The sequence below is a fragment of the Bombus vancouverensis genome, chromosome 7, assembly GCF_051014615.1.
Source record: "Bombus vancouverensis nearcticus chromosome 7, iyBomVanc1_principal, whole genome shotgun sequence".
NCBI lineage: Eukaryota > Metazoa > Arthropoda > Insecta > Hymenoptera > Apidae > Bombus > Bombus vancouverensis.
This window is the reverse complement of record NC_134917.1, coordinates 2,908,261-2,925,914: the sequence shown is the minus strand read 5'-3', so window position 1 is coordinate 2,925,914 and position 17,654 is coordinate 2,908,261. Positions and strand designations below refer to the sequence as shown.

At 33.1% G+C, this 17,654-nt stretch overlaps 2 protein-coding genes across 3 annotated transcripts in view; both read left to right on the top strand.

The window, feature by feature from the left end:
• The first annotated feature begins 66 nt into the window (after positions 1-66).
• On the top strand, positions 67-6,676 carry Start1 (Steroidogenic acute regulatory protein-like). Of its 2 annotated transcripts, XM_033347773.2 has the most exons (13): positions 67-230; positions 309-604; positions 2,174-2,451; positions 2,567-2,647; positions 2,762-2,839; positions 2,937-2,990; positions 3,066-3,198; positions 3,286-3,503; positions 3,587-3,739; positions 3,818-3,922; positions 3,994-4,169; positions 4,244-4,426; positions 4,541-6,676. In XM_033347773.2, the coding sequence occupies exons 3-13, from the start codon at positions 2,209-2,211 to the stop codon at positions 4,566-4,568; spliced, it is 1,452 nt and encodes a 483-aa protein (XP_033203664.2). In that variant the 5' UTR covers positions 67-230; positions 309-604; positions 2,174-2,208; the 3' UTR covers positions 4,569-6,676. The 2 variants fall into 2 exon arrangements, with proteins under 2 accessions (XP_033203664.2, XP_076475958.1); XM_076619843.1 differs by having other exon boundaries at positions 67-604; positions 4,244-4,451.
• A 1,119-nt stretch (positions 6,677-7,795) lies between these two features.
• Dgk (diacyl glycerol kinase 1) overlaps positions 7,796-17,654 on the top strand; it is a 150,606-nt gene continuing 140,747 nt past the window's right edge. Inside the window, exon 1 of the mRNA XM_033347762.2 lies at positions 7,796-8,355. The gene's annotated coding sequence lies outside the window, so the exon portion shown is untranslated. The remainder of the gene's footprint in view (positions 8,356-17,654) is intronic.

The following is a 17,654-nucleotide window of genomic DNA, read 5'->3' as shown; positions in this document are numbered from 1 at the left end:
ACAAAGATACATTGTCTAATTTAGAACGACAAATTAAAAGAGCCTTTGTTTAATGCTTTTAAATATTAAAGTATTAAGTAGAAAAATCTATCTAATCTTATCTCTATTCTAATCTTATTTCACGTTGTGTCGGTAATATTGGAAGTGACACTAGAATCCCCCGAGATGTGAGACAACAGAATACACAGTCTTCTAGATCTATTCTGTGCTGCCCATGTTACCTCATCTATGTTAGTAATAATTACAAATACAAAAATATTAATCTAAATATTAAAATATATTCAGTAAATATTATCTTTTATACGCAGATAAATTAACTTCTTCTCGTATAAAAACATCGAAAGATGTCACTATGTTCATCACCATCACATGGCGCCACCGTTGTCCATATAGTAAAAAATTTATGTGCAACTCATGTAGATAAATTGCTAGATTTGCAAATATTTATCTCTGTACAACGAAACTCGAAATATTAGTGGTGCTGTTTAAAATTAAACATTTCGTTGGAAATTCTTTCCTTCGGAATGATACGCGAGTGGAATATGTTAACGCTTAATTTTTCACCGATGCGATTGGATTTATGAGGACCTATAAGACTTAAACGGTAAACAAGTCATTCATTCATGATTCTTTTTTATTCTAATGAAGACAATATAGTTTTTACATTCTTTATTTATTGAGGTATACAAGTCAAAATTTTATAAATAGTATTATATTAAAAAATCTGGGAAAACAAGTTAATTATCTTCAAACTGTCAGTCTGAACGCTTCTTCATAAAGTTTGAGGTTAAAATGTTTCGTTAACGTCAATTCAGCTGAATACACCGGGAGAGATCCTTTGTTATTAGCATTTTATTCATGATTACGGAAACAGTATTGGAGGAGACTGTACGATTTACACAATAAACATGATTCTATATATATTTTGAGGAAATGTTTTCTTAGCATTGGTAAGGCCATCGACCGCATCAGCTGTTGCATTTCGTATATGTACTTTCGGACCTTAAAGTTTACTTGTGTATTTTGTTAAAAAATGAAGCTATTTCTGGAAGAAAAAGGTATAAAAATATGATTCATCAGATGTAACGAAAAAATTTTAAACACACGCTCAAATATTTGAAGATAAATAAAATCGTTATCGTGATAAGTATCGAACAAATTTCTGTAAGATAGTAGATAAGAGTAAAGTTATTAGCAGATCTGTTTTCAATATTTTAATGTGAAAATGTAATTTTTATGAGTCCAATTTATTCGTACATTTCTCATTTATTTTGTACTTCGATCATTGTAAAAGACATGTAAAGTGTAGATTTCTTTTATGTAATCGCTTATGAACCAAAAAATGACCAGTAAAATGTATGTAATTGAACAACACATGTATATAACTCGATATCGGTTGACGCGAATATATATTTATTTGTTTGTATTAATGAACCCAATAAATGTAAATACTTCGATCTAAATAAATAAATAATTCTTTGCTATCGAAATTATGTACATGTACACGAGTATATAAAAATAGAAAAATAATGTTCGTGATAATTGAACTAGATGATATCTTTGTGCACGATGATCACGTCCTTGTAGGAAAATCAATGATTATAAATATAATTTTCAACTACATAATTCTGAACTTGTTTCTTGTAGATGTAAACGAAGTTGAAACAAAAATTGCCATGATTATTAGTACTTACTAACTTTTATCTTATAGGGTGGTATAATTTTTATCTCTTAAGAATGTCAATTCGATCACTTGATATCTTATAAAAGAAATTGCATTATTGCGTAGTCCCGGAATCACAATACATATCGAAGCGCATTTGAAAAAACAAACAATAAAAGCCAGTTACTCACAATAGTACAATAGATTTAAAGTGTTCTGAGTCGTGTACTAATACATGTTTCCAATATCAATATATAACAATATAAACGATCTTTTTTTCATTCGGTAATTTAAATAAACCAATAGTCTAACAATGCACAAATACACAAAATAACGAATGTAAATATAACGTGTAAACATGTTATATTATATAATGGCAGAATTCCTAGTTTTAGTCTCAAATAATCGGTATGTATTTCCAGTAGGTATAGTATCGATTCGATATATTATTCTTGAAACGTTAATCGTGATTAAAGAGTATTAACCCGTGTTGGAAATTTTATTCTTCAGGTTACTGTTGCGCATATCAGAAGATACGATAGAGAATGGCAGAAGACGAGAGGCAAATTAGAGCGGCCGCAGAAACCTTGCTGAGTGAATCTGTAAACTCCCACAGGAGTTTGTACACTCAACAAAATGTAACGCGAACTCCGGATATCATCCTTAGCGAGGATCTTATCGCGGGTGCCATGCATAACGGGAGGATGTCCAACGTCAGACGCTTCTTTTGCCTCTTCGTCACCTTCGACCTCCTGCTTACATTCCTCATGTGGCTCATTTGTACAATGGTAAATTGCACATGTTACCGCAACTAATTCGCAATTGGAGAAAAAATAGCTTTTTCATTTATGTTCGTTTGATCATACATGAAATATTATCAACTTACCCGAAATGTATATCTAGATTGCCGGTGAGAGTTTGGAGTCCGCCTTCATGAATCAAGTAGTCCATTATCACATAAAAACCTCACTCTTCGACATAGTGGTAAGTACCATGGTAATTATATGGCGATAACTATTCGAAAAAGAACGAAGAACAATGTCCAAAATGACATTCACTTCGTCGAAAACAGAGATTCTAAGGATTTCATCTTCTCAGATGGCAGCGATTTGCAGGTTTACCGTATTATTGCTCTTCTATGCTCTGCTCCATTTGGATCATTGTATTATCGTAGCTGTAAGTATCGTAATTTTGTAAACGATTAGAATGCGATTAATCGTAAAATAGTAATATACGATATTGTATAAAAGAAACGCTATGTGATTTGTTACAGTTGACAACTGCCACGACGTGTGCTTTCTTAATTGCTAAAGTGTTTCTTTTTGATGTAAGTGCCAAGTCTTTGTTTATGCATTAAATATTTATAATAACAGACTTATTACTTTATCACTTTCATTTTTAGTGGTCGATATGCAATCAACCAGTATTTCAGGTTCTTCTTATCCTTACATCTTTTGTATTGCCTTGGGTGGAGGCTTGGTTCTTTGATATTCGTGTGTTACCTCAGGAAACACAAGCCAGAAATTGGTTTAGAAGTACGATATTTATAATTATTTTCATTATTGAACATTAAGATGGATGTTGTGTATCAGTAGTAAACAGAATTTTCGAACTGATTTTAGATTTTACGGATAATGAAAGAGAACCGCTCCTTCGAGGAGTTGTTTCGGAATCACGTCAATATACCAGCGAACCTGGTACATTTTTTACACCTATGGATTCACCAGCTCATTCTGATAACGAGGATGAAAGTTCTAGAACACCAGGTAATACTCGGGGCTTATCAAAAGCAACTGAAGTATTTCCACCTAAGTCTCTACCAAAACTCACGACAGAGATGGTGAGCAAAAATTGTATAATAAATCCTAGCAAGATATTAGTACGTTTAATAGTCTTTTTTAAACGATTCTTTAATGTTTATAGATACAGGACTATAAACGAAGAGCATATATATTAGTGCAAACTTGCCACGATTTACTGCAATCTAAAGATTGGCAAATTCAAAATATAATGTCAAATGGTGATATTATCTTTTATATAAACCGTCCTAAGGAAGGGAAAACATTAAAGATAGTAGTAAGTTTAAATGGGATATTAAGTTTATATATATTGAAGATTTTTTATTGTGAAATTGATTTCATATGATTTTTTAAGGGAACTATTGAAGCTCCAGCTGGTATACTCGTGAACAGATTATTCGACGAAGTTGAATTAACACCGTCATGGAATAGACTCGTTACAGAGTCGAAAAAGTTACAGGTAACATCTTTTTTATTATGTCTTATTTTTTACATATTTATCAAAATTACAAATTGTGATTTCTCAATCAGGACATTGATGAAAATACAGATATTGTTTATCAAGCCACAAGTGCCCAAGGAGGAGGCATTATTGGCGCTCGTGATTTCGTTATTTTAAGACATCGTGTGCAGTACGGTAACTATTATATAAATAGTGGAATGTCAGTGCCTTTTACGTCATTACCAAATCGCAGTAACGTCGTCAGGTAAGATTGCAAGATACATCTTTAAGATTGTGCTATATCAAAAACTAATTATTTGTGCTAACGTTTTGTTAAAGAGCCGAGAACAAGCTAAGCTGTTGTGCAGCAGAACAATTACCTAATGACGAGAGTAAATGTCGATTTACGTGGATAATTAATACGAATTTGAAAGGCTGGCTTCCACAAAAAGTTGTAGATAAATCAATGTCTACTGCATTGGTAGATTTCATGTCTTATGTAAGGAAATACATGGATGATACGTAAGGATCAACCGTTTAGTATATTGTAGGTTTCGATATTCGATCAGAAAACCACGGTCTTTCATAATCATCCTCTGGATTCGTGTGATTGAAGGAATTTCATTTTTTTTATAGCATTTTTAACGTTCCGAGAGTAACGTAATTGTTAATCAAGTCAAATATGATTTTCCTACAATGTTTTCCATATGCATTAAGTACAAACTAAAGGAAGAATGTAGGAGTCTATGAATGTTTATTTTGTGGAATTGACAGACTGACAAAAGGACGGTAAATGACATTTTTCCATATTTCGTATTTCCTAATCAGAAATTAAAGTGAAGAGATACTTTTTATAGATGAAATATGTTTAAAAAAATGATTGATGTCTTATTTTCGATACATTTATACAGGATGTTATCGAAGTAATGGTATAAGAGAAAAGAAGGTGATTCTGCGCCAAAAAAGATATAGAACAAACAAATAATATAAAATAAAAAAATTACGTTTCGTTTTTGAGAAAATCGAAGTTGAAAAAATGTGACTTTATATTTTCGACTTATCTTTTTATGTACATTCACTTCCTTTCAGCTTATACCACCAATTTGGCAACACCCTGTATCTTAAATTAATAGAGAAATTAAACATGCGTCTTGGGCAGGCACCATGTTTTGTAATTACTTTTCAATATATTATGACTTAACTATTATATTACCTGTTTATAAATTATTCAAAAGCGACATTATCATAACAAAATCTAATCTTGTTATTTATAAATCGTCTACAGTATTGACGATATTTATGACTTTTAATTTTCTGCTTTATTCGTCTTGATAATTCTACTTTGCATTTTTAATTTTTATTTGACTATGTTGATTTACGAATGCAAATTATGTCCAGGTAAAGTCACTTTTGTTATAAGAATATTATTTCGAAATATTCATTTAGTTAATTACTTTAAATCTTGAAACTTTTGTTAAATTGCAGTGTAAATATACGAACATATACAGGTATATAGTGCTTTACACAAATTCTTATTTGCCTATATATTCAATCACAATTAATTGTATTTATAATACACGTTTAATCATGATTCATGCATGAATGTGGTTGACTATGTTTATCTTCATTGCATGTACAAAAAAGGCAACAAAATATCAGGGAAAAGTTAAAGAATAAATAGTTATATAAGTAATTTGACGTGAATAACGTAATGGAATGTTTAAGAAAATCTTTTAAAGTATTTTCATATCATTATAATTTTTTAAAAAATACACAATAGCATGATTCATTTTTAATGGCCGTTTCTCGTATATTTCATTCTTCGTATATTTCTTTGTTTCTATAATTCCATAGGTAGTATTCTTTATTATTTACAAAATTCATTTTATTCACTAGATATATGTAGATTGTAAAAGAATGCATTTGATAAATTATGAATGAAAAATACACAGAGAACGCGCTTATAATATAGTACGTATGTGTGTATGTGTATGTATATATATACATATATAATATAACATACATATATATTTATATTATATAATGTATATATATTATTATATATTTTTTATTTTATTATTACATTATATCATATAAATATATATATTTAGTAATATGTAATAATACATATAATAATATATAATATATTAAATAATTTAAAATATTATATATTTTTTATTTTATTTTATTATTACATTATGTTATATTATATATATATTTTTATTTAATAATGTAAAATATATTATATAATTTAAAATATATATATATAATCTATATATATATTAACATAGTAAACTGTACATTTTAAAACAGTGGAACCTTGAAGAAAGTTATGGTAAATCTACTTATTCATGACGCTAATGGAGATCATATCAATGAAAATATAGCATTTAATGTTAAGAAATACTTTTGCCACTTCTAATAAAGTTTATTTTTTATCCTAGATGTTATTGCAAATACATGATTGTACAATCTATAAACATGATTATTGTATAGTTACTTTTAATCGCATATATTTGTATGTATATACATAACAGTCCATGTTCCGCTAGTCACATTTTTATTCTTGTAGTTAACTCAAATGAAGTTAGTTGTGTGTTCGATATCTAAGTTTGTAAGTCTGAATTACGTTTGCAGACAAATAACGATTAAATTGGATGTCAAGTTTGATCTGATTTTATAAAACTGGCCTAAATAAGAAAAATTGCCTATATGAATTGACGTTAATTGTACCGAAGTAATAAAATGTAGCAACTTTCTTTCGCTAAAGAATTTCATATAATTCATTTAATTTTTCCAGCGCTTGTTTCAGTCACGTTTTATGTAGAAAATCTTTGAAATTATATTTTTGGCTGATTATCATTTAGTCCCAACTAAAATTCTTATCTATAGTATAAAGTCGTGATGGCAATTTATCGTATAATTCGTGGCACGTATTCATGGTAACTTTTGTAATTGTATTGCTTAACTTGTTTATTTGTTATCAACTCACCCTTTTTAAATACCTGAGTTCCAAACGTTCCAAAAACAACAATGCCCTCTACGTATGCATTCGCACTATACCACGAAAGTGTTTATCCTATATCCGTCACGCTTAAATTCTGTATCTAGTGAATGTAAAGATAAGATTCTGTTATCTCATGTTACAGCTTACCAAAATCTATCGTTATCCGAAAAAGTTATCTTTAATACTCTCGTAAAGTTTTATCCCTCTTGAAGTTCGAAAGTTGAATAGTGTTCCCTCTTTAGTCAAGTTCGCGGAGCAACGATACATATAAATTGCAGTATAACGTGGTAAATCACACTTACCGAAGATCCGAGATCTCATATGAATAATTCGTAAACGAAACTTTGTTGTCGCCCTGAGACATAACTCGTAAGAAAAGTTATCCGTAAGAAAACAAGAAAAGTTATTACAGTGCGCACACATTAATGCGAGCGAAGATGTAGGGTAGTGTCACGTTAAGTGGCCGAACTATGCCTCGATAACTGGCTATCGTTATCCCCACCAGTCATGGGAACTGATTTTATGAAGCGAGGTTTTAATGTTGCCTATGTGAAATAAATGTGTTAGGCTATGATTACATGCGTGTTTTGACGAATTGAATTATTAAAGCAATCAAATATGTGTATAAATTATTACGAGTAGAGTGAAAGGTTTTATGTAAATTTATATTTTTAAGGGTATAATTAAAAAAGTATAGATTCGATAAAAAATTGTTTTATCTGCTAAGTATTATAGAAAGCACTATACTTTGAATATTATACATGTATATCTTTTCATACTATGTGCATTCTATACAATTTTACACTTTCAAATTTCCTGCAATAAATGCATAAGAATCCGCAATCTATGAATGTATGTATACGTATATCGGTTTCCAGATGTCTCATTCGTCAGTATGACAATTTGCTAGAACACATCCACTGTAACCGTAGCCTTAGGTGCCCGTATTGCATTCGCGCTTAATGAAAATGAAAGATACTCCAGATTTCTTAGAAGTATACCGTCCTTGGTAACTGACCAGATAAGGTCCCAACCCGCGACCGGTTAGCGAAGTATTACTATATAATCGGTGGGTCGGTCACGTGTGTGTGTGTGTGTGTGTGTGTGTGTGTATGTGTGCGCGCGTATGGTGTGTGTAAAACAGGTGGCGCTGATGCAGGAGCCACAACCGAAATTGAGAAAGTCAGTCAGTCGGTCTCGCGCCTTACGCGTGTGCTTGTCATGTTTTGTGTTCGTTCGTAGTATTGGGGCGTCGTGTTTCATTATCACGTATTCACATTTAAAACGATTGTCAACGATTTATCGTGACAAGAACATTCTTTCTGTTCAATTCTACGAGGACAACAACAGGAACTTGCATCTAAACGGAGTGACGCCGGTTCAGGACGATGCCGGAAACGTAAAGGACGCTTCGAAGCGTCTATGACAGGATGATGCAGAAATGGTGAGTGCAAAATAATTGTTATCGCTTTTTTTTCTTCGAACGTGTTTCAATTTTAAAAACGTCCCTTAGTTATTCATGCAAACCTTATATCTTGTAACCGAAAGAAAATTACCATTTATCGGTTACAATCGTTCGCTTTATAAGATCGTAGTGATTTGAATCGACGAAAGCGCAACTTTATGCGACTGATTCTGAAATAAACGTAGTTTAGTCGTCTGTAAACGTGTAAGTGTCGATTGTTTCTAAAGCGTAATAGTCGTGCGTAGAAAAATGTGATTCTAGGAGATCACGAGTAAGATTTAGTAGAACGTTGAATCTGATCGATAAGAATTCCAAGACACGTTTGACAAACGAACATTTTCCAGCATCAATGATTCTTGCACTAAACCTATGGTCGATTGAAGTATAGGTAAAACTCGTACCAAAGTGATTAAAATTAAAGGTGCATACAAAATTGCGTAATTCTTTATAGAAATTCTCTAGAAATGCAAATTTCAAATATTACTAACTGGTCATTTTGATCAGCATGGTAAATAGTTGTAATATTAAATTTGACGCGTAATTCGAGATTGTCATCCGAATTGAAAGAAACGTTTAATAAGTCTTGACTTCTGTTTTGACTAATTCGTTTTTCAAATACGGGACATATCGAGGTCGCACATTCGATGTCTATTCCTGATCCTTTGGGCGCGATCCTATTGACCTTCGACCTTCCAAGTCAGGCAAATATACATATTAGATATCTCTGTGTATACGTTTAGGAAGTCGTGTATGCACGCTGTTCCCGTTTTCTCGCGAAATGTAGAATTCTGCGGTTTCGAATGCATTATCCCTTGAAAAGTAACGTCCTCGTCTTCCATCTACCTCTCACTCCTTTTTTCACTATATGTGCACTTCCGTTTCGAGGTAACTTTGTTTCCAACTAGTTCCTACCGCCTTTTTCTTCAGACTCCAGACGAACTTTTGACGTTGCACTACGAGCGTTTTCGATTTTCGAATGTTACGAATATTGTTGTTTTATTGTTTCAACTTTAATCTTTTAAACGCTTCTTTTTTATTTTTATTATTTTCTCCTTAAATCTCTCTAAATGTACGTTCCAGAGTAACATAATGAAGCAGTTGAAATAACTTTAATCTTTTGAAGCTTCCATCAAAGAAAATTACGTTTTTTTATTATTTTACAAATCAAAATCAGGCAAATGTAATTAAATTAAATTATAATTGATTTATTTGTCTTTTTCGGGAACGTAATTCGTAATATCATGAATTTAAAGAACATCGGGTGAAATTCCATCCATAATAAATTTAATTACTGCTATATTTATTACACATCTGCTAAGAATTAATTATTCTATATCTATATCTCAATCTTTTACTAATATATAATATAAATATAATTTAGGAATGCCTTGCAGTAATAAAAAGTTATATTGCAAACGAGTCTACAAAATTACGACCGTTTTGTTATGTCAACAGTTCTCTCTCGCGCGGAGAAAGGTTTTTTGAGGAACGTAGATACATATTCGTATGGTTGGTACATGTGTAAACGAACTATCGTGTTGCATCGTCGGGGGTTTTGTTGACAGTAGCGTAGACGTTGACCTTTGGCAGCAAAACAGTTTTCTAGGCGTGACGCTGTTTCCCTCAAGGTAAATCGATTTCGCGCGCGGTTTCGAAATTTAAATTTAAACATTAAATCCCGTCACACTGCCGAAATTTCTAGTTCGGTTTCTACATTCGGTAAAACGCCAGTGGTTTGCTTGTCAGATGCAATCGTTAGTACGTTCGTTAAGGTTTGTACAAATAATCATAGGTTGAAAATTTTTACATTTCAGCCTTCCAATTTTTGAGTTCGAATCTTCGCATCTTTAGGTCTGAATTTTCGATTCTTTTTTTTTTCAATTTTCAAGTTTGGATATTCAAATTTGTTTAATTTTACGTCTACATCTTTCGATTTTGAACTTTGCACCCTTATGTCTCTTTTTAGACGAATCTCGCAAAATCTATACAATTCTTGTTTAATTTCCTCTTTCCCTGAAAACCTTCAACACATTAAATGTCGCTCCTAGAAGGCCGACACTAAACTTTCTGTTTAGGTGATATCGATATACCAAACGTTTGTCTTTTGCTTGTACAGGGTGGTTGGTAACTGGTGGTACAAGCGGAAAGGGGGTGATTCTACGCGAAAAAAGGAGTCGAAAATATAGAGTAAAAAGTTTTCGTTTGAGGCTTTGTTTTCGAGAAAATCGACTTTGAATTTTCGCTCGGTACGCGTGCGGTACGTTATAACGGATCTTATAACTTAATCTTATAACTTATAACTTAATCTTTTGCTTATATATTCTTTTTTTTAATTTTTCCATCGAGACAACAACAATGAGATCCGTTATAACGAGACGCAATAAAGTGGGCGCGTACCGAGCGAAAATTCAAAGTCGATTTTCTCGAAAACAAAGCCTCAAACGAAAAATTGTTATTCTATATTTTCGACTTCTTTTTTCACCTAGAATCACCCCCCTCTCCGCTTGTGCCACCAGTTACCAGCCGCCCTGTATAGCGTATTATTACTATATATGTAATATATTTATAGTATATTATTATAGTATATTAATATTATTATAATACAGATGTATCTTTACACATCATCTAAATGAAAAATAAAAGAAAATGAACTCCGCATTTAGCGTGCTAAAGGTGCTTTCAACTTAACAGACATATATGCGTTTCAAAAGAATCTAATTATTCGTTGAGAACGCTCACTAATGAAAAAGTATTTTTGAAACATTGGCTAAACTGCATGCACCCTTATACGAAACATTGTCAAATCGAAACCGATGTTCCGGAACTATTGCGAATGTCGGATATGTCAAACTGAACTTAGCGAAAGTCCTTGGTGTTGTCTTGTTGATCGAGAGACTATTAATCTAACGTTGGCATTATTTCAAAAGTAACTTCTGCTTTTCGCTTATAAATGGCTGTACTTAGCGTTTCGCTGCGTCGCGGAAAACCACCCAACGTTATAATAGTAAACTTGTCATTATTGATTATGTAATTTCTCAATTTAACAACGAACCTCATTATTCCTCTATATATTCGTATTTATTTCTGTCGAGAATAATCAACTTCTTCTATTTTTTCTCCTTCATTAGGAAATTTAAATAACGAGGATCCAATTAATATTATTATCCTTTATGGAAGTTTATCGTTTTTTTGAGGTTTTAAATATTTCATTCGACAAACTTTCGTCAAATTAGACAATTTTACGAATAGCAAAGAAACATGTTTTAAACTGTTTTTAGTTAAATATACGTAAAGATTTATGAAATATTTCGATTTCATTCTTCTAACTTATCGAATAGCATTGCATCGAGCCTTTCATTTTCCAGCTTCGATATTGTCGCTGCCCTAAGTTGAGGTTATGTTGAGTTGGCAACTAAGTGATTGCGGATTTTGTCATTATCACCTAATGACAAAATCCGCAATCACTTAGTTGCCAACCCAATAGCATCACTCTGTCAGGAATTGAAACGAATGTATGAAAGGAGCTTAATATTAATTTTTACTATAAACAGGATTTGAGATCATTTTTTGTTAAGTTTAAAAATATATTTATAAATTAATAAATGTATTAGAATTCAGATAGAAGACTTAAAAATTAATATTATAATTAACGTCCCGTCTAATTCCAGCCATTTTACAAATCTCTTCTGATAAAATGTAACTCACGGCAAACTAAGTCGATGATCGCAATAAATTATGTTCGAACAAGTTATGTTCAGTGGTTAGCTTTCCTATCGATTTCGACGCGGATGAAGATCTTTAACGGGGAAATAGACCAAGGCGAATTTATTGGTAGGATCTCGCGTCTGTGCTGTATTTATAAAATTTATGGAAACATCTAAATGGAATAAAGATTAATATTTAGGAACGGAAAATGCATAGAGTGCCTTTAGAGTCTAATATTATTTATGTCTACCTTTTCTTTGCGTTTCGATACGAGCGAAACTTTCTAACACCGAAGGAGAATAAGTTTCTTGATAGAATCGTTTAAATTTGTTCTGTAACCTATTCACTGAAAAATGTTCATAGACGAAGATTCAATATCTCAGAGTAAAGTGCACAAATGGGTTATACAAATGGGCGAATTTACAATTTTTGGAAAGTGGTTATAAAATTCTTGTTCAATCAAAAGCCTGGCGACTATAACAATTCGAGGTAGGAGATGAAAGAGCTGAAAAGTGGATATCAATAGGCAGGAAAAGCAGCATGAAAAATGTTACTTTCTCGGTGTTTTTAACCCCATGAATCCTCCTCTTACCTTTCGCTTCGTCTTTTTCCATATTCCTCAAACTTGCGTGTATCTTATTATCATTTCTCTTTTCTCTCTATTTTTATTTTTCATATAGCTACGATATTGTCAACAAGCGATTGTTAACTATCCACTTTTGAAGTGTCTTTACGAAATTGGAAGCTACGATGGCAAACGTCCTTTCCAGAAATCTTTGGATTATTCAAGAATACGAGCTGCAATCTCAAAGTAATTATTGTTTATACGCGCCATCAACGATGCTTGTGAAATGCGCGAGGATCGCAGGTAGTTGAAAATTTCCTGTGTTGAGGCTGTAAGGAATTTTTTTAACGTTGTCTCTAGATCTTCTTCCACCGTCTTACTCGCTTCTTCCCTTCTATAACACATTTTTCTTCTTTCTTCGTCTTTCTGTTTTCCCTCCATATGGTCCCCTTAACAAGGTCAACCTACCGAGGCTATATTACCATTACGACGTATAAGTTTAGGTTAATAGTTTCTCATTTTTATCCCTCTTTCGTGTGCTAAACGTGAAAAAGCACGACTCGCGGCTAGGAACTAGGCTAGCGATGACGGTTGAAAGTTGGAAGAATTTCAAGTGCTTGCTTCGATTCTGTCTTCATGGCCAACACATCTTTAGCGGATGCGAGTATATTTTTTAATATAAACAGGATTTGAGATCATTTTCGTTAAGTTTAAAAATATATTCGTAAATATATTCGATTGCACAAGGATAAGATTTTGCAAAGGTTAGCATTCAGATAGAAGACTTAAAAATTAATAGATACCAACTTTCTGTAATGTTCCCCTGTGTCATGAGACGATGTCACGAGACATTTCACGTTGTACTACTTGCAAAACAATTCACGATTAAACCAACATTATTGGTTAGTTTTATCACGTTTAAATGTTGATTCAGATGGTAAAGTCAGGTAGAATGATTTTTGTAAGCGATTCTTAAGGCGATGTTCGTATTAGGTTTCTTTCCGAAAAGTTTCTTTCGTTTTGTAAGGTGATAATAGGAGAACGACAATTTCTGTTTTGTATTATTTTATTGAATTAGGTATGATTTCTACATTATTACGTTCGTGCATAATTCAATAAACTAATATAAAACAAAAAACATTGCGCGTCTATTATTTCCTTATAAAACAAAAGAAGCTTTTCGGACAATCTAATATTAATCCAAAACTAATATAGAAGCGAGTTGTTTTAATTTAATTAGCTATTTTTCACGTCGGTCGTCTTTTTCTTCACTTGGCCCGTAAATAGGGCGCATTTTTTAAATTTTCAACTACTGATTTTCTAAAAGATGACCACCTTTTCAAAACAACTTCCAGTAGCGTGAACTGAGTCTTGTACTGCACTTATTCTTTTAATTAAAGGTATGATAAGCATATCATAGTTATTGTTTTATTTATTCTTACACATATGTACACCAATATTACAAAGTTTAGAATTACTAAATGTTTCACAGAATATAACAATTTAAAGGAAAAAAGTAAACACAGAATACTGGTATTTTAGAAAACTTTTTAATATACAGGGTGGTTGGTAAGTGGTGTTACAAGCGGAAAGGGGGTGATTCTACGCGAAAAAAGAAGTCGAAAATATAGAATAAAAATTTTCCGTTTGAGGCTTTGTTTTCGAGAAAATCGACTTTGAATTTTCGTTCGGTACGCGTGCGCTTTATCGCGTCTCGTTATAACGGATCTCACTGCAGATCGTTGTCTCGACTGACGTTATTTTTTTAATTTTAAAAATTTTTAAATTTTTAAATTTTTATTCTATATTTTCGACTTTTTTCGCGTAGAATCACCCCCTTTCCGCTTGTACCACCAGTTACCAACCACCCTATATAGGTCAAAGGTAAAATGGAGAAAATCATTTAAAAACTTGTACTCCGTGCTGTATATTTTGATTTGTAGTAGCACAAACGCAGTTTCTATTTCAACTAATCCAATGTGTTCCAAATATCCCAATAACCTACCATTCTGATTTGTAACGAGTTTGTGCAACTGTTGATGGAATTATCGTAATGTTTACATTAACCGAGTAATTTGCTATCCTCTGTTAGAATTCCATCAACATTGGATATCCAACTAGTCTGGCGTTAAACGCGTTTAATAATCACCGTTGTCACGCATGGAAATCGTTGATTGCTCGCGCGTTTATCATAGAAACACTAGCGATTACCACATACTATTTGTTTACGTTTGGAACGCTGCACCGTGTAGTGACGCGAGACACACAGTCTGTAGACCACTACGAACACGTTGAAAACAAGGACGATACGCAACTGATCTCGTACATATGAAATGGAATATCAAACGTTAATTCGATTTTTCTATTCTCGATTCCAACAAACAGCTTTTTCGTGATTCGTTACGAATCGTGCGATACGTGTGTTTGCGATGGGTATCGCTAGACAAAAATGTTTTTGAACGATCAATGATTTACCAACTAATACTACTGACGAATTGACAAGTTACTGGCAATAGGTTACACGACTTGTTCTCTGTAATTTTCAAATTTATATTCTGATGGATAAAAAGACGATTCATATATTTATTACTATCATTGCTCAACGCGCTCCCAGGGCCCGCACATTTTTAAACGCTGCAGAAACGTGCTTGCCAAGCTATGGGACGCATGTACAGGGTGGTTGGTAACTGGTGGCGATTCTGCGCGAAAAAAGAAGTCGAAAATAAAGAATAATTTTTTTTTTTAATTTTTCCATCGAGACAACGATCTACAGTGAGATCCGTTATAACGAGACGCGAGAAAGTGCACGCGTACCGAGCGAAAATTCAAAGTCGATTTTCTCGGAAACAAAGCCTCAAACGGAAAATTTTTATTCTATATTTTCGACTTCTTTTTTCGCGTAGAATCACCCCCTTTCTGCTTGTACCAACCACCCTGTATATAGATTTTTCATTTGCATTTGGTATTATATTCTGTTAGAATCTAATCTCGAAATTAAGATTAATAATCTGTGGAAGACACGATGTTTATGTTGAAATAATATTATGTGATATTTAGTAAACAAAAATTACAGGAAATATAAGTGAGTGTTGTGGAATGTTGACAGTTGGCTAGTTATTCTCAGACTCACTGACTTAGCGACCCATGGCCCCTGAAAAGATTTTCGACCCCACTCTCTATGCAGTAATGAGTGTGACCTGTGTAGATGCTGTGTGGCGGCACGTGCTACGGAACCTTCCAGCAGCTTCGCGATACAAAGCGCTACGCCGTTGTCACGACCGGCATACTTCAAATCCGACGGACTGACGATAGAGATAAAGATGTGGCGGCACTCGGCGACAATGTATATCGCTGAAGTGCCTAATGAACCATCAACATCCCAACGGTCCTTCCACCGAAGGTTCTAGAAGAAAGAGCACGTGGCAACGATCGCGGACGCCTAGCAAATGCATGGACGGTGGGGATGTTGAGGGATGACAAAAGAAAGTAATCGGATCCGATCGAAAGTAAAATCATAAGAGTCAGTCTTAGAAAGTCACGCCTAGAGTTCGGAAGTAGATTGTAAAGTGTATTGATGTTAGAAAAAAAATAAAGTTTTCTTTTTTATTTTTTACCTCAAATTCCTTTTTTATTTTGTTATTTTACGTGACACCGTCAAAGCGCGACACCGACGTGCCCGATGTTCCATCCATATCCTTACGCTCCTTCCGCCGAATTCTCGAAAGAGCATACACGCGCCAGCCGCCGCGGTACGTCGAATGAACGCACGCTAGTGGGGATATCGAAGGGCAACGAAGGGAAGAATCCGTTCGATCAATCACCTCATCTGTATAAGACTAATATCGTTGTATTCCAACATATTCACATAAAGTATTTGTGGTGGAATTGTAGAGGATTGATAAAACGGTAACGAGAACTTGCTGTTGCAACCCGTCAAATATATTTCAAATAAATGAAATTAATTATAAATAAATATAGACAAAGTCGCTGGTACAAACGTATTCGCAAAGACAGTGTATAATCGCTCGCAGATAACTCGAAGATATTAATCGAGAGCTCGTATAATAACTCGTATCATAACTGCTAATAACTCGTATGATAATTAATAATAGCTGATTCGCTGGCGATCGCGTCTGTTTATTTATATTGGTAGGAGGAGAGTCGGAAAATTCAGATTCGTCTTTGTTCGACGTTTGTACGTATACTAACGATCTTAATACTCCGAGGCAAAACAACAACATTACTTAAATTGTCCTCTTATTTAAATTGTCATGTGCCGCTACGTATTTTTAACACTAGAACTACCACATCAATTAAATTCACTGGTTTTATAATTTTATTTTAAAATTCCTACTTCATGTTATTTTTCCCCGCAATGGTGTAATGACTTTCGCAACGATGACTAAAAGAATCCTCTTATTTAATCCTCTTATTTAAATTGTCATGTGCCGCTACGTATTTTTAACACTAGAACTACCACATCAATTAAATTCACTGGTTTTATAATTTTATTTTAAAATTCCTACTTCATGTTATTTTTTCCCGCAATGGTGTAATGACTTTCGCAACGATAACTAAAAGAATAATACAACGAATTTTATTTTGTTTTTTATATATTCAAAGTGAAAATAATTTTGTATCGAGGCTACTTATACCAGTAGCAGTCGAAATGACTGGTACTTGTCAGTGTAAAAAGATCCTGCAATCTGTTTATCGAACCCCAATTAACCAGTTTCCTCGTTTTCTACAACTTGCCACGCGTTTTTCAAATTTTTACCGCGTATCATTCAGTACGATGATGTCAGTTATTAGGAAAATTCCGGATCGATCGCTAGAAATACCACAGCAGTCAAAACGACTGGTTCTACAATTTTATAAATGTGCCAACCCTCGTTTAGGTCGATCATGGTCCCAGATGGATTAATAATACGAAAAATGTACTACATAACATGGAATTCCTTCTGTCAGAAAGTAATAAACCAATAAATATAAAAATATTCTATTATTA

Coding starts and splice junctions, on each gene's coding strand:
- Start1 (XM_033347773.2), top strand. CDS start 2,209: ATGGCAGAAGACGAGAGGCAAATTAGAGCGGCCGCAGAAACCTTGCTG. Junction 2,840..2,936: donor ATCATTGTATTATCGTAGCT/GTAAGTATCGTA, acceptor GATTTGTTACAG/TTGACAACTGCCACGACGTG. Junction 3,199..3,285: donor AGCCAGAAATTGGTTTAGAA/GTACGATATTTA, acceptor AACTGATTTTAG/ATTTTACGGATAATGAAAGA.